At 38.8% G+C, this 26,600-nt stretch overlaps 1 protein-coding gene across 7 annotated transcripts in view; it reads right to left on the bottom strand.

The window, feature by feature from the left end:
- The window catches only part of LOC105452956 (cysteine-rich motor neuron 1 protein), a 251,167-nt gene that overhangs the window by 211,911 nt on the left and 12,656 nt on the right, over nucleotides 1-26,600 (bottom strand). For all 7 annotated transcript variants that reach the window (XM_011694581.1, XM_011694533.1, XM_011694551.1 and 4 more), the window contains one exon: nucleotides 3,506-3,733. In XM_011694581.1, coding sequence (XP_011692883.1) covers nucleotides 3,506-3,733 — 228 coding nt within the window. The remainder of the gene's footprint in view (nucleotides 1-3,505; nucleotides 3,734-26,600) is intronic.

Raw genomic sequence — 26,600 nt, forward strand, 5'->3', positions numbered from 1 at the left:
GAATTTGATTATTTTCGCGAAATAAATTTACGCGGAAAAATCTCCGCTATAAACGTATATATCGTAAGTACCAATATAAACGTAACAGAGATACAGTGCAGCTCCATCGTGCATGTACACCATGTACCTATTATCGTATCCTGTATTTCGCGCAATTTCCTATACATTGCATTTCGATGTGTTATACACCCGTGACGAAATCAATGATTTTTTTCGCGGTTGGTGAACAATATCGGGCATTGCACTCAATTAACCGGGAGACAATTACTTTCAATGAGGTTCAATGAAATTCGTGGCACGTCCCAAACAGTTTATTTCACTGCAAGAGATAATACCATTAAAATATCTCTATTCAAATCAGCTTTGCTGCTTTGAATGATGTCCATTCTGAAAATAGACTCGCTTTCATCATTAAAAATAATAAAAATTTACGCAAGAAACGACAAAATGAATTTTTTTGTATTATACAAAAAATTTTTTTGTATTATTTTTTTGTGTAGGTACAATTGTAATAATTCTGTATAGTAAATTAAAGACAGTCTATAATTTACTAATCTCATTCTTTATTTTATTTTCCTTTTAATGTAATTAAAAAGAACGTAAAATAATGCAAACCTAAAATTAAATTTTGTTCAAAAATTATCATAAATAGATAATATTTCCTATATATTAGTAATTAAGACATGAAATATTCAACTGAAGGAATAGATAATATATTTATAATATTATCATAACCAAAGATTTTCTACTTTTATTGTTTAAAAGTAATACCCCTGTTCATGTCTAAAAACAAAACATTACGCGGATCATAATTCTAATATGCGAAGTGCCATTCAGGTACGCCGGAAATGCCTCGGTTCACCGAAACGGACTCGGTCGACTGGTTCCTTTGTTCCTCTTTTGGACTTAGGGATTTTACTCGTGTACTTAACTCGCTGGCAAAAGAACAATCCGTCTGCCTTCTACCTTTATAGAACGTACGCGATTAAACTTTTCTCAACGAATCGAATTTAACTTTCTGCACCGTCCGGGGTAACTACTTTTGTTACTCGTTCACCAACAACCTCGTTACACGTTGAACACCGCACTGTGTCGAGATGGACTTCTGCAAGTTGCACTCGAAAGAAGAACGAGTTAACTATTGATTCTGAGCAACTCCGGATGAGAGTTCTAATCATAACTGTTATGGAGTCTCCCACACGCAGTTATTTCTTTCGACATGAACAATTTATTGGCGCCGAGAGCAAAAGAAATCGAATGCGCATGACAGCCAACTTGCAACATGTACACGCGCTTTATATTAATATAGTACATATACATATGCATAGATTCGAAATATCTCTCTCTCTTTCTAACATTTACACTTTCAATGAAAAAAAATAAAGAGAAAAAAATTATTAAGATAAAAAAAAATTCTTTTTATATTTGCTTAAATAGAAATTAAAAATAACTTTTTTCCATGTTCAAATTATGTTTTAAGAAATTATTTAACATTATTTCAAAAAACATTCAATATTAATGCAATTGAGTAAAAGAAATCATTATGACGCGTAAAGTTTAATTAGTTCTTATATAGAAATGACTACAGTATATTAGAAATCAGGTTGAATAAATCGAGAAATTTATAAAAAAGTCGCTTCAAGTTTTAACAGCGTAACACAATCTTCTCTCTCACATGATAGTTGTTTTTGCGTGTTTTAATCAGAAACGACGAAACCGATAACGAACAAACGAACGTTGCATCACAAACGTGGCTCGTGGCTGTGTCTTTTTCTCATTACCGGCCCGGTATACCATCTGTATCCCCTTCAGTTTGGTTTTCCCGTTTTTCTTAGTCGTTGTCCTCACCTCCGACACTATTTATGTTTTCTTTTCATTAACGCCGCGCCGTTCGCGTACTCAGCACAGTTTCACGTATTTCATTCACCTCGCTACTGTTTCGCTTTTTCATACACATTCGAACACTGGCCGCACTGACGAGAGAAGACAGCCGAAAAGGCACGTCCTTCTGGAGTAATGACCGATGATAAAAACATGACGATTAATATCAAGCAATAAAACCATACAGCTCGAATGACTGTCAATTCTTAACTTCTTCACTTCCAACCGGTTCCCAATCACGATCAACTCTTTACTTTATTTGTAACATGCAAACGCAAACAAGTTCAATCGAAGAAAAGACCATCCGAAAAAATTCAAGCTCCATTTAAACACTTTTAAAAAATGTGAATATCATGCAAAAATAACTTGTTAAAGAATAAAGACTAAATAAGGCTCTCTCGTGGCAAATAAAGGCTCCGCATTAAAAGGCTTAACAGCAGTAAAATATAAACAGCCGACTGTAATTATTTGCGTAATTAACGAATCGCATCGGTGAAATTGCGACGCGTCTAATAAATTGCGCATGATGTTTTAAAAAGCGAAATTGAGTTTAAAACAGGTACACTATCGGCGCCGAGCAAACGACTTTTGTTAACGGGCCAAATGAATGTTTATGGTTTTCACGACCGTGTGCTCATGACCCAAAAATTTTATTGCTTATTGCAAATACGCGGCAGTATAAGACATTCGTGCGGCGCAATGCGAATGATCTTTATCCCTGATCTATTCGGAAACAGCAATGACGATAACGTCGTTCCTTTTTACGCGAGATTGATCCCGTTCTCCATCACGTCAGTGATTCTTATCGTAAAATGTAGCACGCGAGCGCTGGATAAACAACGTAAAGCAAACAGAAACTTTGTGGCCACTCTAAGAGAGCAAAAACGTAATAGTAAATAAACATTGACGTTTGCAATCACTCGCAGCCAATATATACTAAAAAGACATTTTCGCAATCGATTCGTGAACTCATCGATATGCTATGAATACTGTTCATTCATTAAGAAATTCATGCGATCGAACGCATATTTGAAAATATAGTAAACAGCCAAACATATAACTACAGATTGTTTTCATTTTCCTCGATGCAATAATAGTTAAACGGAACAATCGTGCTGTATTTTTTTTTTAATGAAGATATCTAATCAATTATTTACAATGACTCTTCTATTAAAACAAAGATCTATAATTTCTCTTATCATTGTAATAATTATAAATGTAAACTATGGTATCAAATATTATCCCCCGATTCAACTATTCCGTCTATATCATCAATCATCAACCACAACGTCTCCAAAGAGACGCAACGAATCGGAACAAATTGTTACGCGCATTAAGCGAGCGCGTACAAAACTTTCATCGATTATACAAGTTTCCCGCGGGTTCTGACAAACACGGAGGGATAATTAAAATTGATAGTCCCGCGTTACACGTATTACGTCCGATTCCCCTAACGATAGATGGGTGTATCTCGCGCCATTTGACGAATCGAGCGTGAAATTAATTTCGCCATTAGTGCACTTTGACGCGCATTATCGTGCCGCCGCAGCAGAACACGCGGATCGTATCGCGCGGCATCGCCGTATATCACAGTGCGCTCGCATATGGAATGAATGCGTCCTACCGTAAGCAATTTTCGCCTCCAAATTGAGCCGGCACTCGTGCCGCGTCATGTACATGTAGGGCCGCGGCTCACCCGGGCACCAGGGCACCGACGGACCGCAAACGCATTTGCCGGCGGTCGCCACGTTTCCGTCCTCGGCTGTCGCGACTCCCTCGCCGACCAGGTTGCAGCCAGAGCCCGACATCATCGGCCCGTGAGGACAATGCCTCCTCCATCTGCCCGGAATCTCTGCAAAGCAAAACACCGAATGCTGAACATACATCACGTGAGTACACATAGAAACTCACAATTTTATAAATACATGTAAAATATTTATTTTCCTTTCCGAATAAAAAATTGGGCAACGAGTAAGATTGGTGGTATCACACCCCACACATGTATATATCTATATAGAATTCTTTTTTTATTTATATCAAGTCGATTGCCATCAATTGATAGCAGCACAGTGATTGAATGCGAGATCATAGAAATCGACAGATGAAAAATATGCGCGATCGTTTTGTGTCGGCTAAGCTGGTTCTATTATTCAGCATGCAACAGAGATTGTGAAATTTTATTATTCATCGACCGTAAGCCATCAGTTCTTTCTCCTGTGTACGATTGGCCCCTCAGGAACGAGTGTAGTTTTTGGTACGCGTAATTTACAAGTGTTTACGTTTGATGCGTACGGTATCGGTCTGTTTAAACGTATATACATGTTTATCTCGAAACATCAGATAATCAAGTTAATTTCACATCGGGATAAGGGCACCATTTGTCGGTAGATTATTATTATGCATCGAACGGTGAAATTGAAAAATCGATCTCGATTGCGATCGTGCGATGCCAATGAATAACACTCGAAATATTTGCACAATATTGGCTAGCAGGAAAATCCGTGTGTCTTCCATAAAAAGAAAAATTTCATTGTAACAGGCGTAGCTTATGCACTTAAATCCGTCATGATCGATAATACCGTTTATACGTGTATAATAATCCGGATTATTGCGCAGAGGCATCATCGTGGAGAAAATTCGACGTGACATGAGAGGGGCGGTGCGACATGACGTTGTGCTGTACGAGAAGCTCGAGAGTAATAGCATCGTGAAAAAAATTCTAAACTCACGTATCCGTGGCGAATTCGCTGACGGAGCAAATCGAGCATCGATAACGGCGCAATTACAAAACCGTCAACATCGCTAGGCACCGTTTACTGCATACACCGCTCGTCGTCGTCGGGTCTGGTCGGGGTGAGTACCACGATACCGTCGATACCCGAGGGAGTATAATGCGGTCGCCTAATGAGACGCAGTGTGTACCCGAACGACAAATTCCAATTCAATTGCGTTCATCGTACGAGGCTGACCGAGAGGCAAGGAAGAGACAAAGACAGAGAGAGAGAGAGAGAGAGAGAGAGAGAGAGAGAGAGAAAGCGCGTTTAAAACGTCGTCGTCGGTATTTCAAGGAAAAAAAAACAGCAATTAGCTTATACCATTCGCACGAAATAACCTCCATATGACGAGACATAGATAGAAAATAGGGCAGAAACGATATCGGGACGATCGACCAACTGGACAATAAATCGAGGCCGAGGCGGCCGATTGCTTGACACGAAGGGCGGTTAAAGCCTCCCGTGATATCCTGGGCCGTGGCCACACTGACCCTTTTCGCCCCTTTCCCGCCCTTCGATCGCTCCGCGTTCCAATCGATAAGTTTAATAATCCACAGACGGAGGCTATACGCGGAGAAAATCGAATTTGCCGATCGGTTTGCCCATCAGCCCTCCGGGCCTCCTAAATGCGAATTCATTTCGAGCTAATGGCTGGGAATGCGCTTCCGTCTAATTGCCCATGAGCCAGATATGCGCTACGATATCCGAATGCAACCAAATTGCGGCGATTTTCGATTAAGAAAATCAAGGATACCTTACAGAGAAGTGTCCCAAGGATGGACCGCAAAAGCAACTGAATTGCTTTGCGTTCAAATTCATCGCGATATTACATTTCTTTAAGATAATTTCTCGATATCGTCAATATGCGCTCGTAACCATTAGCAAATTCGTATTTAAAGCATGCTGCACTTTACGAATTCAAATATCTCGGTGCATATCGTACAATTTGAGAATATTTCTTCGTTTTATTGCATTACGTTGCAGAAAGAAATTATTGATTTTGTAAACCTTATTGAGTTTATTAATTAATGTATCGTTATAGTATGACGTCTTCGCGTGAAAAATGCACTTTATTGACAAAAAATGTCGAAACTGCCACTTTTAATGCAATTTAATTCCGAGTTAATGAATCATGTATACGATGACTAATTGGCCGTGACTGGTTAGGCACATTTCCGCTTTAACGTGTGTACATTACGCTGTCGATCTTCCCGGAGTGGCGACATGAAACTCGAGAAGTCAGACTGCACTTACAGTTGTGGACTGCGCAATCGGCTTACTCAAAGGCACATTTGGTCTCTTGTTTCAGCGTCAGTAATCCGTTAAATCGTCAATAGCCACTTCCCTAATATGTCGACACTTGCTTACGTTTCTCTCACTAAGCTTTATTCCTTAAACCTATAAGATTTCACACTTATAAACATCAGGATTGCGTAAAATAACAAATCACTTTCGCGTTGGCATACACGTAAAAATCTTAACAAAATTAATAAATACTTAATTTTGCACTCTTCTTATTTTGAATAAATAAAATGTTATAAACATGAAAGGTGAATGTTTCTTAAAAATTTAATAAATTTAAGGATTTTGTAACAAACACATGCATGAACGCGCGCGCGCGCGCGCGTGTGTGTGTGTGTGTGTGTGTGTGTGTGTATGTACAAAATCGCTTTAAAAAGATTATTGACCTGGTTAATATGTTATTTTGTAAGTGAAATAAGAATATGGTAACACATACGAAAATATTAATTATTATTATTGCAAGAGCGAAATATTATCAGAGTATATATTTAGACTTCTCATGTAACAATCCCGATAGCTTAAACTGTGAAATAATCAGTACATTAATAATTAAATAAGCTGGGATTTTAATTAAATTAATATTTATGTATTTATTAAACTTAATGTAAACGTAATTTAATTAAATGTAATTTTGAGGAGAGATAAAGATATTATTATAAATAAATGCGCACTTCATTCGGATTTATTCTACTTTTCGATAACATTTAATTGCTTTTACCGATGTTACGTAAATCACTGTAATCTCATTGCTAAAAAATCGCTACAACGACATGTACACGATAATGAAATGTTTTACATGTTACTGTAATACGTGAGTTGATTCAGTCATATCGTGAACCATGCGAAGCACGACGACGTTTTATGTAACGCACAATGAAATATAGATTTCCGGTAACCAAAGTAAACAAAGTGAAAAATAACGGTGTGTTCCGCCCAGTCCAGGTAAGTAACTCGGTAAGGAGAAACGAGAGAAGTAACTTAATCAACCGACGCGAGCATTAAGGACTGCGGTAAAGAATTATGCGCCGTTGGAGAAATGCGAAACTAGGAATAGAAGAAGTGTACTGTCAGATTTTTTGCAAATCCCTGCATCTGCATACATGACGCGAAAGGACAACGCGTTAGGAGTCTTTCGCGCGATAATAATTTATTTTTCTGCACGAGTACACATATATTTATTTATACGTTGGTAATCAAGCTACGTTTTACAATATAGTAATTTTATATAGAGCAGAAAATAAAAATTGAAAATATACGTTGATTTTTCAAATCTATACCTACATATAAAACAGTATTTGCCTTTATTTTGTGTGTACGTGTGTGTGTGTTCACGCGCGCGCGCGCGCGCGCGCGCACACACACACACACACACACACACACTCTGCGTTAGATCTAACTTATAGATATTTAGATCTAATGCGAGAACAATCAGATATACTTTGAGACTTTTTTTGGTTTTACGTTTCAAATCTTACACGCAATAATAGAATTGCGGCAATTTCTTTTAACGATTATGTTGGATCGGATCGTAAATCTAGATTCACTGATAAAAATGTTTTTTTGTCATTTTGCTCGCTTTCTAAAGGTATAAATATGTTCCGTCGAAGCCTTCAAGTAGAAATAAAAGATTCACGAGCCAAATGGGAATGTTCCTAAAATGTGAGTATTCGGTTTCGACATTTTCTCGTGATGCCATGTGAAACATAAAGTCGGTGGATCGTTCGAGCGCCTTCGCAAAAAGAGCAGAAACATAGCATGGAACTCGAGATTTCTTGATCCCGCGACGTTCTCGTATTTCGGTGTATTTGAGGCTATACTACCATATATATTTATCTCGTCAAATTGGATTTCGAGTATCTCCGAATACTAGACAGTTTCCGTAACCCTGGGAATAATCCAATATAAACTCTTTAATAATAAAAATATTTTAAAGAACAATGTTTCGCGAATCGTTTAAACTCGATTATTATTGAAAGGGTAAATAACTCTTCGATAGTTTTACCATTATTTTTTTGGGAGGAATTTTTATTTTAATTAGAAAAAGCCAAAAGCAACGTGAACATATAAATTTATTCCAAGCTTATTCGGTCGCCGCTGGAGAATGTTGCATTTTTAATAATGTGCTTCTCTGCAAATAAAGAAAATAAATCTCCCAATAATACCGCGGCCGTGTATTTCAGTTTAAAAAACGAAATCTGTTTTTCCTAGCTTGTGAGTGAACCTGGTAAAAAAAAAGAGAGACAAGTTCGTGCGGATGGCAGTTGTTTCTGCAGTATGCGTAATGTATGATACTCGAGAAAATTATGGTACGTTTAATGAATACGACGCGACCTCGTTGTGACGCAGTAGCGTCGATGAAAACGGCATATCTCTTGTGTGTGCGCGTGTGTATAATATATCTTTGACTGTGCGTGCTTGCGCTTTCGAGTGCCCGCAAGTACTCGCGAGTATTCGCGAGTATATACGTGCGGCGCGGTTTCATTTTCTCTCAAACGCAAATGATAGGCGTCATTGCGCCGCGCACGTTGCGCCGAGTGATCAATATTTACAAAATTATTTGCGCGATAGAATAGACAGATAATACTACATAAGCGTACTTTCAGCGTATCGAATTGGTTTACAAAAGCAAGCGGAAACAGCTCGATAGCGCAAATGGAAATACAGCTCTTGTAAAGTGAATCAATCCGCTGAACTGTGCTGGGTTAAGTGCTAATGTAGTATTAAAAATGCTGCTAAATGTGTAAAAAGGGTTTATATATCTATACGTTTAATCGCAATCGTAATATGGTATGAGGATTATATCCTATGCATATTAACGTGATAATTATTTATTATATGATTAAAATGGCGACATTTTGGTTATTTGATCGTAACGGTTAAAGTATCATCGATAGCGTATTACATATTATTAATTATATAAAGGGAATTTTAGAGAATTACACATGTATTTCTAATTTGTAAAATAAGTTTTACGTTGTCGTACAATCAATTGTGTGATCTGCGAACACAGCTCTGTGTAATTCTATAAAGTGCTACACAGTTGTTACAGTCAGAAAAACGAATTACATTCACGAAAGCAAACAAACACCAGAATTTTATATTTCAGCACGCTCGTATTTGCATTCGTGATTGTCTTCTTTCCACATAATTCCGCAGGTATCCCTGCCAATAGAATTTTCGTGCGAACTTTCAGTACACAGACCGGTTATGCTTTTTCCTCTGTATAGCTAGATACAGTTTGCGAATGCATTTTGTAGATTCTCGTTTCGTCCCAATTTAATATGGCACAGTCATAATGTTGAGTGAGAATTTTCTTTTCTATGCAAAATCTTTTTTTTTTCAATTTTTTTACACAAATAGCATCAAAGCACTTAAAACCAACTGAATAATTCACGATATTTTAATGAAGATTAAAAATATAACAAAGCACTAAATAAAGCAAGAAACACAATTCTTACGTGGAAGATTTCAAGATATGAATTAATTAATTGATCTAAAAATAATCAATCTTAAAGATAGTAGTCAGCATTATCGATTATTTTTGAATCGATTGGAATTGTTTAATATGTCCGTTTTAGCGATTATATATAAAAATAGAGTCACGGTACCCCTATTTTTGCGATAGCCTCTTTATGCGAAAAATTTTTAAGCGTTAAACTTGTTATCCGAGAACGCGAAGCATTCCAACAAACTGGCACTCATTCAGATATCAACCTTCGGCCGTGATTTTCACGGATGCGGGCGTCGAGATCCTCTCGGGGAAACTGCTGCGTTGCGTCCTAATTAACTGGCTGGAATCGAGGTTCACCCGTCGGTGTGGTTATGCGAGATTCGACCATCGCGAAATCGTCATTAAACAGTAACTATCCGCGCTAATCCCTGTCATTATGGCCATCCATCAATTTTCCGAGATTATCGGATTTCAGCGATTTCTATCGGATTTCACGGGACTTTCATTATCGCGTAGTCAAGCAATGCGCGACACACATATATAGCAAAAAGAGTGCTGCATGCAAAATACTCAGTTCACATTTAGTTTACAATTAGCAATCCGTAATAAATCACTCGTGTGGGCAACATTTATCCACCTGTTACAACCGTTCCGATCAGTAATTATTACAATAATTGCTGTTAAATTAAAAACAATGATATTTAATATGCTAGTATAAAACGATAAATTATGTAACGAGCGTTTGTAATCGGAACTAATGCAGCGTGAGATACCTGATACAATTATTTTGCAAAATGGGTCATATGCAATTCGCTATAGAGTTATATGCTCGACGGACAGTGATACGACCACTTTATTTCTTGAATTACACGCCTCCTATTTTTAATGGATCCCCGAATAATGAAGTCCAGCGTTTTTCAAACTGTCTCACATTGTTTTATGTTTCGTTTTTTTTTTAAAGTTACGTTATTATGGCACACCACCAATTCTGACACAGTATATCTGACACAACAATTTTTTTCACGACTTATTTTGCTGGGGAATACAACTTGTTATTTATTTTTAATTACGCTCCATATTTCACCCTCCAGCACTTTAACGACATACAGTACGCACATCTACAGATGATGTGTCGCGTACACATCAAACCGCGTATAATTTAGATAACAGGAAAAATCATTTATTATTCATTACAATTTCTGAATCTCGTCTTTGGCGAACAAACAGCGATGATTTTCCGCCCTTTTTTCACTCTAGCCCTGCCGACTATGGATCCTGTACGCTTTTTACGACGCAACAAAAATTGCAGTTCGTCCGTTTTGCCGCTGGCCTATCAGCGTCCTATCAGATTTAAAATCCCGGCAATCCATCCGGATGCACATACAGGCTATTCCTCTTTCCCTGCTCCTCCCGCGCGCGCGCGCGTGAACGCGCGCACACACGTCGTTGCCGTAGCGTCCCGTATGTGTCATGTTATATCCCGTGTCTCTTGCCAGCTCACGAACCGAGTAACCGTCACACGAACGCGCGCGTACACACGGGCGCGCAAAAACGTAATACAGGTCAATGCATAATACGGCAGAGTTTGGTGGAGCTCCAGCGATTCGCGCAAAATAAAACAGGCAATCGATTGTGCACGCGTATACGCAAACACGTACACTAGTAAGTTGGTATTACAAACGCGACCTAGGCTAACAGCAAGGCGAATTCTTGGCTTGAGAAACTTCGTGACTTAAGATACAAACCTCACATAAAAATACTCTTTTCTCTGCGCGGTCGGTTCGATTAAAATTAACGTTCGATTTTTATAATGGGTTATATTATACTGAACTAGTACACCATATCATATACCTACTTTGCATCGCGAGAATAAACAAATAACAGTTGTTGATTTATGTTTTGATGAGTAAATCGTAAATTAAATAATATTTATATTTCTGGAGAATGCGATGAATAAATTATTTTGACTGTTGGACGAATATCGATATTATTTCGGGAAGCACACTTTAAAGCTCTTCCCACCGACGAACCGCATAATATTATTTCTCCCATTAATTGTAAACTTTAGAAACTAAGAGCGATTAAATACACGAGCGCCGCTTTCTCCGTGATGTGGAAAAGCAATCTGTAAAAAGGTCAAGTGTTTCATTAAAAATATGCAGCAGCAATTGTCGAGCCGAGAACACGTTCCCGCGAGAATAATAAAATGTTTTAATTAACTCTTCTCTGATGTAACGACGTGACTTTACCTCACGTGCTGCAGCGTAAGAAGGGTATCTTTAGGAGCTAGGGGGGAGGGGCGTTTTTTTTTTAACAACTTCGGTAAACAAATGGTCGCGTTCGCTAGTCTCGTCGCTGCCGAACAGGAAGAGCTTAATTCAAGGCAGGAAAATCTCTTTCGCTCCGTCGCTAAGGGATATATATTTTATACATCGCGAACGTACGACGCGCCGCCTGCCTGCAGGATGTAAAGCGAATCCTTGGCTTAAGTAGCAAGTACCGCGATACATGCGAGTCCGCGACGCATTTATAGACTTTCCAGCCGTCCGCCCCGTTGCATCGTCCCGCAGAATACGGTGTAATATACCGGCGGTAGTGGTCTGGTATTTCGCGGTTGTGCAAAATAAACCACTAGAATGGGAAAGAGAGAGAGAGAGAGAGAGAGAGAGAGAGAGAACTTCTGCCGCCTCCGTTTTATATCCCGCATCGCTTTTATCTCGTGCTACGTACATCAAGAACGTGACTATTTAGCTTAACACCATGTGCTACCAGACATGCATGTGTACATGTTACCTGTTATATTATGGACGTAGGATTTTTACCGATTAAAAATATATGCTTAAACGTAATTACGATGGTAATATAATCGGAATTACGTTCGCTCTATATGAAGGGCGATATAAAACACTGGAAAAAGAATGCTACAATCTCTCTTACTTTGTTCTACATATACGTTTCGATAAATATTTTGAGCTAACTAATTATACCTGAATATTGCGAAAACCAAGTGTATACACGTATAATATCATAGAATATTATAATCCAATTATTCTTACAATTAGTATATTTTGTTATTGCAATAATACTAATAAAATTTAAAATAAAATATATCGCCGTTGGCGCCGAATCATAGTTTTTCGCGACGTTACATCGTCTATTTCACGATACATCAACTCGCTATACGCGCGAATATATTATTCTTGGGCGCGAGCGCGAAAGTTGTTGCGCGCCTCCGAATTTACGTGCCCTCCCGTCGGGCCAATTTTTCAATCCGCGCGCCTTATCGCGCGTTCACGGCCGCCGCAATCTAGCCCATCCCCGCAAACTTATTTTACCTCCGACGTACAATCGCGGAAGGAACGTTTTCTTACAACATTCGTGCGACGGCGGGTTATTTACCGCGCGCGACTTTTGTCGGACTCCGCTCGTTTACGGCGGACCCGCCGAAATACGAGGCGACGTATGTACAATGATAATGGGCTTCGACGGCTACGTGCTGCAGCTATATACGTACATTTTCCCCCCGGTACGGTGGTGGTCTTGTAACACGAAATAAGGGTGCTTTACACTTCTTCCTCCGCGCTCTTCGCCTCCTCTCGAAATACCGTTCGCTCTACTCTATTCGGTTTATCACGGTAGTGTAGCGAGCCTCTACAGTCCCATGTATCGAGCGAACGAGAAACCGTACGGTGTGATCTATGGGATTTGCATATACCCGTGTGCACGTGTATGTAGGTACATTCATGCGCATAGCTACGAGCTGTTTAGTAGCGCTGCGAGCGAACGCCGCCGCCGCGCGGCTCCCTCAGGCTCCCTGCTGCCCCTGCATCCAGCTCACCTAGCCAGCGAGCAGTTCTCGAGATTTGTTGCTTGACATTGAGAAAGTGGCGTTCGCGGCTGGTAACACAGTGTATATAACCCCCCTGCCAATGCACCGGGTCGACAGCTCTCGCGGCAACAATCGCCCACCGGGAAATATGCAGTCCGTAGTATGTACGTGTAACCTACGCGAGACCTCCACCTTCGCCGAGAGAGACTCGATCGCGCCCAAGTCACGTACTCGCGTTAATCCCCACTACGATAGGCTGGAGCTGGGATTTAAGATCCCGTCGGACCCTCCCCCGTGCTGTACTCGAGCCTGAAAAGTGGCCGGGGTCTTATGCAAACATCTCGAAATGAATCTTACTAGAAAAAAAAAATAGAGTCTTCCTCCTGAATTGTCTCGTCGAAGTCTACATGTAACGGAGAGTCTATCTTTCCTCGAAAGTTCGATAAAGTTACGAAAGAGAAAACAAAAAAAAACACTCGACAACGAGAAAGCATCGCCTTCCCGCACGTGACGGTCGTTTCCACGTTTTACACGTGCCATGCCTTTCTCGCGCGGCGACCACGTATACCATATCCGGCGAAGGACGCGTGTAGCTTTATACGATCCATGAGATTAATACCCTACGACGGGTGTTGTATCTCCACATAAGGCCAACCTGTGTACAAGGGGTCAACGTCATTCGGCGAAACCTGTTGTTTATACTAGCCACTATTACGTGTCTCTCGACGTGCGAAATGCATTCGCTATTTCGAAAACCGGCTCTGGTCGCGAATTTATTTGATTTTCCAAATGAGCCTTTTCGCTCGCGGACGTAACTGGACACCTGGACAACCTTTGTGAATTTTACTACTTCACCAGAAGGAAATCGAATATCCGGCATATCCGCGTACAGAATTGTGGATTAAAGTACGTCAACGAGAGTTTATATACGGCTGTTTCTACGTCGCCAATTAACCCGAGTGTTCGTATTGTGCGTTCACCGATCGAAACGGCTTTATATATATCGCGTCTTATGTATCGCGAGCACGCTCGAAATTGGCCCCGCTTAATGTTATCGCGTGCGCGTTGCGCGCTCGACGGCACAAATAAAATTCCACCGCTTTGCGTCGGGGCAATACGCGCGAAACCGTAGTTAGCGGTTTCCCTTCGTGTTATTTCACCCTTTACGGCTCCTTCCTGTTTCTCTTTTCATTTCCCCTTTAGAGAGCGCAGGATACAACTTTGAGTTTCCGCAATCGCGGTGAACATGCGGACAAATGCGTGAAAATGGTTTTATGTTTGATTTCAAGGTTGATTTGAATGAAATCAAAAAATTTGTTTTATGAATAATAAAACATATATAAAATTAAACTTCTCACACACGAAATGAGCAAAATAATACAAATTAATAAAAAAAGTTTGATATGTGCTGGCTTTTGCTTAGAATAATTTAAAGATAAATATAAACAAAGTATTTTTAAAATCTCTCTCTCTCTCTGTTTTTTATAACATCGTAAAAGTTTAAATAAAAATCGCACTTGTGAAAATTTGTCATTTGAATTTAGTTATTAAATTTTAGTCAATTTATGGAAAATTATAATAAGCGGAAATGTGTGTCTTGCATATATATAGCAGATATATTTTTAAAACAGCTCGGTGTGCCATTCGCGGATCAATTAGCATGCATCCGGTTAATTAATTAATACATTTCTCTATGAACCGTAACAATCCTCGCCAATTGTGGAAACGGCGATAAACTCCGAGGGATATTGAGATACATGCTGAACCGATTTACCACAAGCCATCGCTTTATTTATGAATATTTCAGCAAAGCGCACCGTCCGACACCGCAAATGTGTGTGATCTGCCAATTGAATATTGCACTAACGCAAGACCGACAAGCGCAAGATCTGCAACACTATCCGCTTAAATTAGGAAGGTGTGTGCGTATATCTGCGTATAAAACAGCATATTTCAATATTTTTCGATGTTAATTAGTTTATAAACGCGTTCTTTAATAAAATACTCACTTATATATTAAAATTCTTTTTTGAAATAAACGTAGTTTAAAAATCATTTGAGTCTCGATTTCATATCTATTGATAAAATAGATTGTCAATAGATATCTATTGACAAAATATTTCAGATTTTAACAAACAATATCAGCGTATACTACACTAAATTATTCTCTTTTATATCAAGTGATTAGTTAAAAAAAATAAATTGCAATATTCATTTTTTATTTTAAGAGAGTCTCTCTCTGTAACATTGCATAAAACATATTCAAGAGCGTGCTTGCTCCCTTGTGTCGTGACGTACACACATACATATACATCGTTTTCTTTCTTTTCCCTTCTCTTTCGATGCCGGTGGCGGTGGCGGTACATGCCGGGATTTTTTTTCACGCGAATCTACTCCGAGTCTGGGGGATAGCGAGATTACGATAGGGCAATGCGCGTAAAAGCGGCCGAGCGTGGCTTTTCTACCACACATGACAATTACCGCTGGATGTATAAAAAAGGGGAAGGTGGGGAAAAGAGTCTCGCGGTATAAAAGCACGGTGTGGCACAATGGCTCGGAGGGAGGGAAAGAACGGCTAGACGTTTGTGCTTTACGAGTCGCGCGCGCGCACGAGTGTATGCGGATGCTTCCGCGAGTGCTAGCGCGTTTATTACACAGCAGAGCCTCGACGGTTTCTTTAACACAAAGTTGGTATTTACCCGTTATGAGCCCTCTCGGTTTTTAGGTCAACATCTTTTGCCGGCATAACAACCTGCCGCGCGGCTATCTCGCAACGTCTTCGTGCATGAGTTCGATGCTCCTCGGTGCTTCGATCAATGGTATGTGAATAGCAGATGCAAGTAGAGAAATTACCATTGTATTTTAACGCGCGAATTAATTCTTCCGACGATCAGTTCCGTCATTCGTAACATTTTTGGTAAAATAACGGCATCGATTATGCTTGTCTCTTTGGTGAACATTCCGCGTTTCAGCGGAAATTGCAAGTACGACAATTGTTAATAATCTCGGTGCAATGTTGCATATAAGATTGATAAGATTTTTTAATACATTTTACATAGTGCTGTTAATATTCTGCAATCGCAGTACATTAGGACTTTATGCATATGATTATATAGAATATTTTGTTTGTCTTGCGTCTTATCACCACACAAACGTGTAATACAGTGTCAGTTCCCTCTCACATGACATTAGACGATTAAACTCGCTCTCGGAAGTTCCATATTACTGAGTGTCGTGACGTCACACCATTAGCTACCTCGCCCGCAATCGGTTCCACGCGAGATACAATTTAATGGGAAAAGTTGCGGATTTGCGCCTCGCCCGGACATCGCGATCGTCATTGTCGGACGTCTCCTCATACCGCGGACTGACAGTCTCGCGTGACGCAATTCTTTTGCTGGGTAAAATCAAGTTTAATACCTATCACGAAAAAGAAAGCAATGGAAGAGTGAAATTCTTGTTTCTTAATTATAACTCGTGGTGCGAGAACTCGCGTCCGTCATCGCGGAGGAATTGAATGTCCACGCGCATGGATCATTTCGTTCTTGACTTTTTACGATCTGCCAAATTTACAGACCTTCCGTCGTATGAAAATATCTCATGAAAAATCTGCTTCAAAATCGTCCTCGATCTAATGACAATCTCACGACAGCGTTAATGTGATTTTTATCGAGACAGCCTTAAGTCTTGTCCAGATAGACTAGCAATTTTAGCACAGCCGCACGATCATGCGCGAGCGATCGACATGATCTTCATTTCCGAGAACGTTATTATATATATAATATCATTTTAACAATAAAAAATCCATTGCACGCTGTATATGTGTAACAGTTTACTTGCGTACGTTGCAATGATAATTTTTACCTTCAGCGTGGGAATGACTCCAATTATTATCTTTCTCGCAAACCATTTGCAAAAGATAAAAAAGGTAATAGATGCGTAGATGAAAATTATTACAAACTTCACCGAGATAGGAGTATCAGCATTGAGCTGAGAGTATCTGAAAGCAAAAAAATGCGCAAGCACTAACTTTTTTCATATCATCCAGATAAAACTGCGCGTAAAGAGGGAAAATACGACCGCCTGTAGTACCGTCGAGCTTTTACACACATTTCCCGTATCCTAGCGATTTGCATTAGGACCGTTTAACGCCTAAGTAAAAGTTGGTACATTTTCTGGGGGTAATCCACTTCGCTGAATCTGTATGCAATGCGGCAGAAAATTCACAACCGGCGAGCTGGAAAATATTACGGCGCAGCCATTGTAAATATTACAATCGTACAATGCACTGTGTAATATGCGCTATTAATGTGTTACGTGATCGCGCGATATCTGTGGTGCAAGAATGTGTTTTCGAGAACCGACGATACTTATAAATCGATGCGCTTGCATTCGTTATCGATATCACTTCACCCCTCGGCAAACGATGCGTACATACACGCCGTGCATGAGAGTATGGCTGGCCGAGATAGCGCTGCCACGTCGATATTTCACAGTTAAAACTCTACCCGGTCATGCATAATTTCATTTTTAATCCGTGACCGTAAAAGAGAGTCGCGAACTGCCGGTTATTTGTGTGTGTGTGTGTGTGTGTGTGTGTGTGTGTGTGTGTGTGTGTGTGTGTGTGTGTGTGTGTGTGTGTGTGTGTGTGTGTGTGTGTAGGTGTGTGTAGGCAAGCATGAAACATACATCCAGCCACATCTTCTATTTTCAACGGCTTAAATTTGATTTTTGATCTTGACGGTCGTACTATAGGAATCATATAAAATGCATTGAATAACAAATATAAATATGCTAAGAGAATTCTTGTCTCAAAGTATTGTCATTCAAAGGATTGTTAAATGTAAACTTGTATGCAGAAAGCAGCTCCGTATGCATTCATGATGTTGTAAAAAATTCAGTATGTGCTTTAAGAATGACTTTCGACCTATATTAACCTTTCACCTCGACGACCGAAATGAAAAGGTCTTTCGAAAAAAATTATGTTTTTTCCTAAGAATCAATAAAGCGAAAAGCAAAACAGGATACTTTCAATATTCAGCCTAGTAAATATTCTAAAATATACAAAAATATATATAAATGGAGCAATATAACTCAAACTGGAAAAAATAATTTGACTTCACTTTTAATAAAGAACAGACCATATTCAACTTTATTATAATAATAATAGCAATATGTTTTATGTAGATTTAATAATTTTTTTAAGTGATTGCATAGCAAAACAGTTTAAAAGTATAAGTCTTAATACATTGCATCAAGGTAGCTCTTCCTTCTACGTTTTTTTTTTTTGGAGCATAAAAATATTACTTATATCATGAATATCGATAAGCCTCATAGTAACTATAAAAACTTTAAATCTCTTTTGTACTCTCAAAAGTGTAAAAAGGTAGCGATGCGGAAGAGAACAATTCTGACTCGTTTTAATCGTCGCATTTTAACATAACGAGCAGAGCTTAAACATTCGCTTTTCGAGCAAGTTATATAATATCGAATATTTAAAGTGGAGTCTTATAATACCGATTTTCTCAATTTTTCAGCAGAAATATTATTCACTGAAAACTGCAATTTAATCATAGTGTTTTTTTATTCTAAGAGAAAATATAATACATCTAAAATATATATATATCAAAGTATTTTGTTAACAAACTTCAAAAATATACTGTAAAAAACAAATATCTCTATTTTGAATAAAAAATATGAAAAGGTAAAAAAACATTTTGCATAAAAATTATTTGTACAAAAGTTTTATAAATAAAACTAAACTACACGTTTTAATGTATTATAATTTATTCAAATTATTAATTAATAGTTTAATAACGTCTACTATAATTTTAAAAAATTAAGAACAGATTCAAGAAGCTCTCCGTTAATTAAGTAATACATTTTATTTGTAGAAGATATATATGTAGATCTTTCTAACGTTTTCACGTGAAAAAGAATTCAGACGCAAATTTGTCGACGCAATAAAGAATACCGTCGAACCGATCGTCGTATTTGTCATGACTACTGCGCGAATAGATGTGAAACAGATCGCGACATTTACTGCGATGTTGACTCCCGTGAATTTACATGCCTAGTGCACCAAGCGAAAACCAATAATGACCATGGTTAGCGACTTCAAGATAGGGCTCTTCGCCGCCGGCAGCCACCATTCAGCCCCAAGAAGGCAATAATGTCATTATGAGGAGGCGGGTGAGGAAATGGTCCGTAAATGTTCAGATACCTCCGCCGTTTAGGCTATCACCCTTTCGTCCCTCTTCCTCGCTCTTTCTCCTCGTGTCTTCCTTTCTCCTATTTTCCGGCGATAATATCATGGAAGCTGCCTTGTCTCGTTTCAATGGACACCCCCTTGCGCATTTTCGTAGGATAATGATTGCTTCCCCTCGAATCCTCAGCAGTTGTCGGCCAAACAAAATTATAGCCTTTTTGTCATGATGTTCAGAAAATTGTACGAGGGAACGGTAACGGTTTGCTTTTTATCGATTAGAGAAGTAATCTAAAAAAAGACGTTACCCTAAAAAAGAAATCTAAGAAACCTTTCCTTAATCCTTAAAATTTCAACGTTGGGTTATGAAACTCGACATAAAGTTTCGCTATATTTCTTGTATTTTTTAATTAAAATTATCTTGTTATACAATTCAATATTTATATTATATCAATGCTTTGCTTTGCATAAGTTTCTCGAGAAGTTATTGATGGCAAATTCATTAATGAAACTCATGGAAATTTCTGCACATCCAAACCGCGACCAGAGTGAAATTCAATTAGCGCTAAGGACCAACGATTAGATGGAGAACATTACATTTTATTTTCTTATATCTTGAAGAAAAAAAGAATGCTTAGTATATTCGAAATGTTTACGGTAAAAGAAGAGAGATATTTGTGAAAGAAAATCTGAACTTTAAGTAAATACTTCAAGCGATATTATATATTATTAAAATATAGACGCGCCAAATTCGCATTAAACACCAAAATAACACTATTCAAGGCAAAGGAATAATTTAAAAAAAACCTAGAAAGAACGATTCTTTAACAATTCTTATAGGAGTTCAGCAGAAGCGCAACTGAAAATAGTACAGGAGACGAGTAATCTTTCATTCTCTATGTAATATGTATATACAACTTAAAATTTGCAAATACCTCCGAACGAAATTATTTTGTAGAGTCTTTCCACAGTTTCAGGCTTGAAGCCCTTAAATATTACCGTTTTTCGTATAAATTCGCTACCAGTTTCAACGAACATGTCGCATGAATCGCATGGAAGCTCTTTTGATGACAGCCTTTTTATGATAAAGCCTTCCTGCATTTGACGCGACGAAACGTCACGAGTGTCCACCGTACATTGTGTTACGGCGAATCGTCATTTGCATAAAACGTCATATCACGCGCACATCTTTCTTTAGTAAATACCCTTTTCTGTCCACGCTCAAAAAGTTACACGCTGAGGTAACGCGCCGACGCGATCTATTTACATATAAACACAACGTGTTACGCATAAATGTTTTATCAGTCAGCTCACCTGTATCCTAAAATTTTCGCAAGAGCACCGCACTCCGACCGAGTTATCAACAGGCTTTATAAATATAACGGTAATAAATACCGATAGTGGAAGTGGCTGTTAGCGTGACGATAAATGCCACTCGAAATTGCCTTTCGTTTTTTTTTCTATTTTCCACGCGGACCTATGGCCAGCGTTTAAATTAACGCGTGAAATTTTCGTGCGTGGCAAATATTATTTCAGCGCCATACGCAATTAAAATAAATTACGCTTTAATTGAGACGCATGTTATATAAATCGACGTAATAAACGTTGATTCATATCAGAAACGGCACAAACGTGCCGTACGTGCAGCGAACTAATATTGAGCAATCTATAAACATAAGTGGGTGGTACCCGGTGCGCTCTGCACGTAGAGATAAAAATAAATCCGACAGAAACAAAATACACGTATATGATACCGAAAAGGAATATAAGGAACAGAAAAAGAAAAAGAAAAAGATAAATAATAATTAATTATTGAACTTATTGACTCTCATAAGTGTGTCAATTTGTCACGACGTTGAGAAACATCGAGATATAATTAAAGATAATTTATTTTCCTTAATCATAAATTTAATTGTATTTAATTTAACTAACAGATTTTTCATATTTCTTTTGTATAATATTTTAATAAACAATTAAATTTTCCGTAAATTAACAATAACATTATTGACTAATAAAAACAATATTCTGCAACGTCAATCACATTTATAACGAAAATTATAAAATCACGTTAAATGCATATTAATCGAGCAGATATTGTCAGCGTCAGTTCGTAAATTTTGGCTTTTGCATGGCGTTCCGTTAATCGTTCTTGCGGAAAATATTCCACAATAATCTTGTTTATGCGGAATGTCAAACGACGCGCTAGGCATATTTACAATTGTGTAATGAATGTGTCCGACACACACATGCAAGTCAAATAACCTACTTCTGCACCATGATAATTATGGAATACATATTAAATGATACGCCTCCGTTCGCGGGCATTGCATTTAATTTCTTCGTATGCGTTCCGTGCGCACATACATACAAAGCACTCTCAACATGTTACGGTAATTTATTAACTGCCGACAGAGTCAAATTTTCAGTAAAGCACTATATGCCAAATGAAAATGAATGAATTATATTCACAAACAGTTCGCGGGAAATAGAATTTGCATTCTCTCTCTCTTATCTCCTCTCTCTCTCTCTCTCTCTCTCTCTCTCTCTCTGCTCTTAATAAATATGTCACGTTTCAAGATCCATTGAAAGCATTAACGAAAATGTGGAAGATCCTGTCAAACTCTAACACTGTAGGATAGATGCATTATCGATAGAATTGTATTCGCAACGCATTCTTCGTTCCAGTGGTGAAAAATTTTTTAAGCAGCATCTTACGTACACGATGGGCTACGCGACGCAAAGGCAAAAGGATGTGGTTGAATCGGAGAGTTAAAATGTAGGATATTCGTGTTGCCGGTGTGTCTGACGCATAAAACGACGCGGAAACTTTCGATAACATGCGGGAACATTTTTATACGTCGCTGCGGGTACCGTTGCTGTTGCTGTTGCTGCTGCTGCTGGCGCGGCAGGGATGCAGCGCAAATACGAAGGGGGCTAAACTAATTTGTACCCTACCAACTCCCCACGTTCGAGCAACGATATTCCATGAATACTGAGCGCCCCGGCCCGGCTCCTAACATCGAGCAACGACCGTGCATATGCGTCGGCTTGGGTCGAGTCAGCAAGCGTACGAGAGTGTGTGTGTCTGTACGCGCCTATGGTTATGCGTATATGGTTCTTTTCTTAAATGTGCCAGACCACCCCTGAGATAACGCGCTTAAATGACTACCGACAAAAATTGATTAAAAATTCTCTGACTATTAACTTTTCTCGAGCCAGCGAGTTCGCAATCAGTGAAATGAGCTCACGTGATATCAAGATCACGCCGCATAAAGAAGATGACTTTCTTTTAATTTTTTCTTTTTTTGTTTTTTGAAATTCAAATTAAAAATAGTTAATATTGTATTGCAAAAAACCTCGCGCGATACTTGACGTATGCGTTGCGTGTAAAAAAATAATTTTTCGATAAATATAGTACGATTATGATGATGATAGTGCGATAACAACCTCACGTACCGCAAGCCACGTGTAACAAAAAAATATTATAAATATATATAAATTATCCGTGTTAAAAAAAAAGAAAACAGTTTATTTCAAGTATAAGAGAAAATATTTTCTTCGTCCATAAAGCTGTGAATGACCGCATTTTGTGATCTATAAAAATATACCCCAGCACAACTTGATTCTATCATAGGTACATAAAGTTACTCGCATAAATAAATATTAAATATAATAAATTTCAACGATTTAGAAAAGATGCAAACGTTTTATAAAACATTACGTGTGGACTGGACATCGGTGATTCTGATACGTCCTATTTGCAGATACAAATTACGTCTGTAAGCGGATCGACCGACGACCAATTTGTATTCAAAATGACGTCAATGTATCTCCATCGAAATCACGTAATCGACCTTTATGCCCACAATGCTTTATCACACGTTATGTTGAATCGGGGAAGTCACTTTGCAATTTGCCACGGCGCTAACGTTTGGCTGATGTACAGCGATATATTGTCGAGTCCATTTCTGTACGAAGGTTCTAAGGAAAGGCGGGCATCAAAGCGAATCGATTATTTTCTGCCCCTCTCCCTCTTTCTTCTCTCTTTCTCTCTTTCTTTTTAGATAGTGTATTTTTCGTGCCTGCGTGCATAGGGGTTACTCGCCTAAATGCGCACGTTGTTGATGCACGAAGAAATCGATCAGTAGCGCTGCGACGACCGGGCACCGGCGGCACCGTAAACCTGTGTTAGCCCGGTGACAGTTTGGTGACCCGTCTGATTGACGTTCGTTTTTGAAATCTCGTGGCCCAGTTGATTCGTCGATTGCACGTGCATACACCACACGCGAACGGAGCACCGGCGATAACGCTTCTTTTTTTCTTCTTTTTTCGTTCACTCGCGTGTAACGAGTCACGCGGCAGAATCAACTGCGATTCTTCGGTCGTATTTCAATACATAACTACACAAGGCGTAGCATATAACGAAGTTATTCCAGCCTGCATTCCGTTCGTTGTTACGATACACGTACTATTTTTCTTTTTTTTTTTTACCAGAGGATGTTTCGATTTAGTAAAATATTTCGTTGTTTATTTGGTTACAGTAAAACCACGTTGTAATTCAATTAATAATTTCAACTCCAGATCAAAAGAATATGAATCCAAAAGAATAAAAATTCAAAATTCAAAAGACTAAAGAAAAGCTGAGAACATTTATAAAAAAGTGTGATGTGAGAATTTATTACAAATGTTATGATCATTATTGCTAGTACGGATTACATTATCTACATTGTGTAGATAATCGTAAGTGATATAATCTGTGTTTTTGCCTCGATGATATAATAAGAAATCTATATTGATAGAATTTACATAATACATATATATATATTTTTCATTCAGACTAAATTCTGAAAATGTATAGAAGCTTTTTATTGTTTATGTCACTGAGGCGAAAACAGATTTTTAATTTTCTATCTCATTTAATATTAATAAAGGCTTCGATTATGAACGCTGAAGAAAATCAGCCAATTATTTGAAAAATAAAAATCTCTTTTTATATTGTTATTACCTATAAATAACACATCAGCAGAATTGCAAATACCTCTCGTCGATTAGAAATTACCGGCCAATGAATAACTGATAAAGCAAACAACGCAATGTCATATAAATGCAGATTTCATAGATGAATATCCGTATATAACAGACTGTAAGTGAAAACAGACAACTCTTAAGTCACATCGTTTTCACCTGCCATTTATTTTGCAAAGTCTAAAGCAATTTCCAGGCGGTGTCGGCTGTTACCACTGTGACTTAAGCCGATTTCGCTGCATGCGAAACTCACTGGCAGGCCCAAGTCGGCTAATCCATTCCCGCGGCGCGAAATCACGAGAAGCGAGAGCGAAATCGGAAGCAATTTCATTTTCTAAAGACACGTACACGAGTTCGTCCTTAAAGCAGTCGGTCGCTGCAGCTCGCGTTCGCGACGTGCACAAAATTTGAGTGCGAAAGCGTGTCCTGTTCGTGAGAGGCGCCAAATAAGAACAGGGACTTCGCCGGAATCCATGATTCTCTTTCCCGGTTGAAAAACTTCGACCTCGTTCACTACGCGATCTCAATGATTAACGTAAAAAGCGGTAGGCAAGTTCCGTAACGCAATCCAAATAAGACTGATAAGATCCGGTCAACGTTCACAAAGTTATAATAATTATTTAGATTTTCTTGAAAATTGATTATCTTTTTCCGTCATTCAGTAAGGTAAAGTAGAGCTAATAATAGAAGCAAGGTGCTGAAATATAACACAAATTGGAAAACTTTCGACCAAGAAATCAGGAGAGAGAAGAAGCGGCCAAGTATCTCATATAAAGGCACACAAAAGATCGAATCGGGTTAACTCAATTACCGTCTGCTTTAAGATAATAATGAGAAGATAATTCACAAGAGCAGTTATTATTGAAGCGTTCCAAAATGCCGGTGTCAAAGTTCATCGGAAGTGTCGAGTTGAAGACAGTTTCGAGTTTGAGTTCCGCGACAAGCGCGACCCTTTACCTACCTTTCTGCACATGAAACAGGGATAGTTCCTCTGCTTTGAGACAAGAGAACAGTGCAACTAATTTTACAGTACTGATTCTGTGTGAACAGCCATCAAGTATTACGGGGACGTCATCCGCGGAATTATGTATCAACCATAATGGAAGTGAATGTTAGGGCTATGATCTTAAACTAGCTCTCTGTTGCACTACTAAAAATCGGTTAACGAGATAATAGTAAATAAATATAAATACTGATAAATCGTATCCGCACGCGTTATTTTCAGAATAAATGTATCTTAAATTAATGAACAAAATATCGCGACTGTACATTCAAAATAATTATGATAATATCATGAAGGTTTTATATAAGCTCGACAGAATCATAACACGCAAGGCTTCTCTCGAAATGTATCTGATACAAAATTATTAAAATTGAAATGACATTTGGATACCTTTTACGTGACAGCTGTCCAAATAACAACGTTACATCAAAGCGGAAGCATTAAACAAATATAATTAATATGCTGCGACATTGCACGTATATTGTAGCACTCGATGCGAATACTGAACGTGAAGTATCATAAATGTCAGGTATATATCGCTCTTGAAACAAGGGCATCCATTTTCGCGTGTCTGGTCCGTCATTGAAGTGTAAACGCTGCGAAACGAATTACCTCGCGTCCGTCTCTGCGAATGGCGGAACAAAAGGCTTCATCATTCGACGCGAAAAACGCGTTTCAACGCAAATGCGGCGTAGAAATTTTGGGAAATCGAGACGAGACCGTGAAACATTTCCAAGTCAAATATCTCCCATTAAACAGTCACTCTTGTTTCCAAACTGGCTAAATGTAGGCGTGCAATACAACCGTATTCCGACTGGATGAACGTCGCACCCGCGCGAATCGAGCCGCGGACACGCGCGGCGCGAGATCGCAAAGCGCATCACGCAAAAGTGATATGCCATCCGCATGTTGTTAATGCAGGTCAAATATTGACGATTTCGTATTTCCGTCGCCCCGTCAGTTTAAAGGATCGCCGATGTGATCCGAGCGGATTGAAAATTCGTATGATTGTTGCGCGCAAACCGAATTGGCACGACGCCATCGGGTAACGGCATATTCGACACGATCGCTCTGTCTCTCTCTCTCTCTCTCTCTCTCTCTCTCTCTCTCTCTCGCGCGCGCGCGCGCCA

This window comes from Wasmannia auropunctata, unplaced genomic scaffold (assembly GCF_000956235.1).
Source record: "Wasmannia auropunctata unplaced genomic scaffold, wasmannia.A_1.0 LD336106.1, whole genome shotgun sequence".
Classification (NCBI taxonomy): Eukaryota; Metazoa; Arthropoda; class Insecta; order Hymenoptera; family Formicidae; genus Wasmannia; species Wasmannia auropunctata.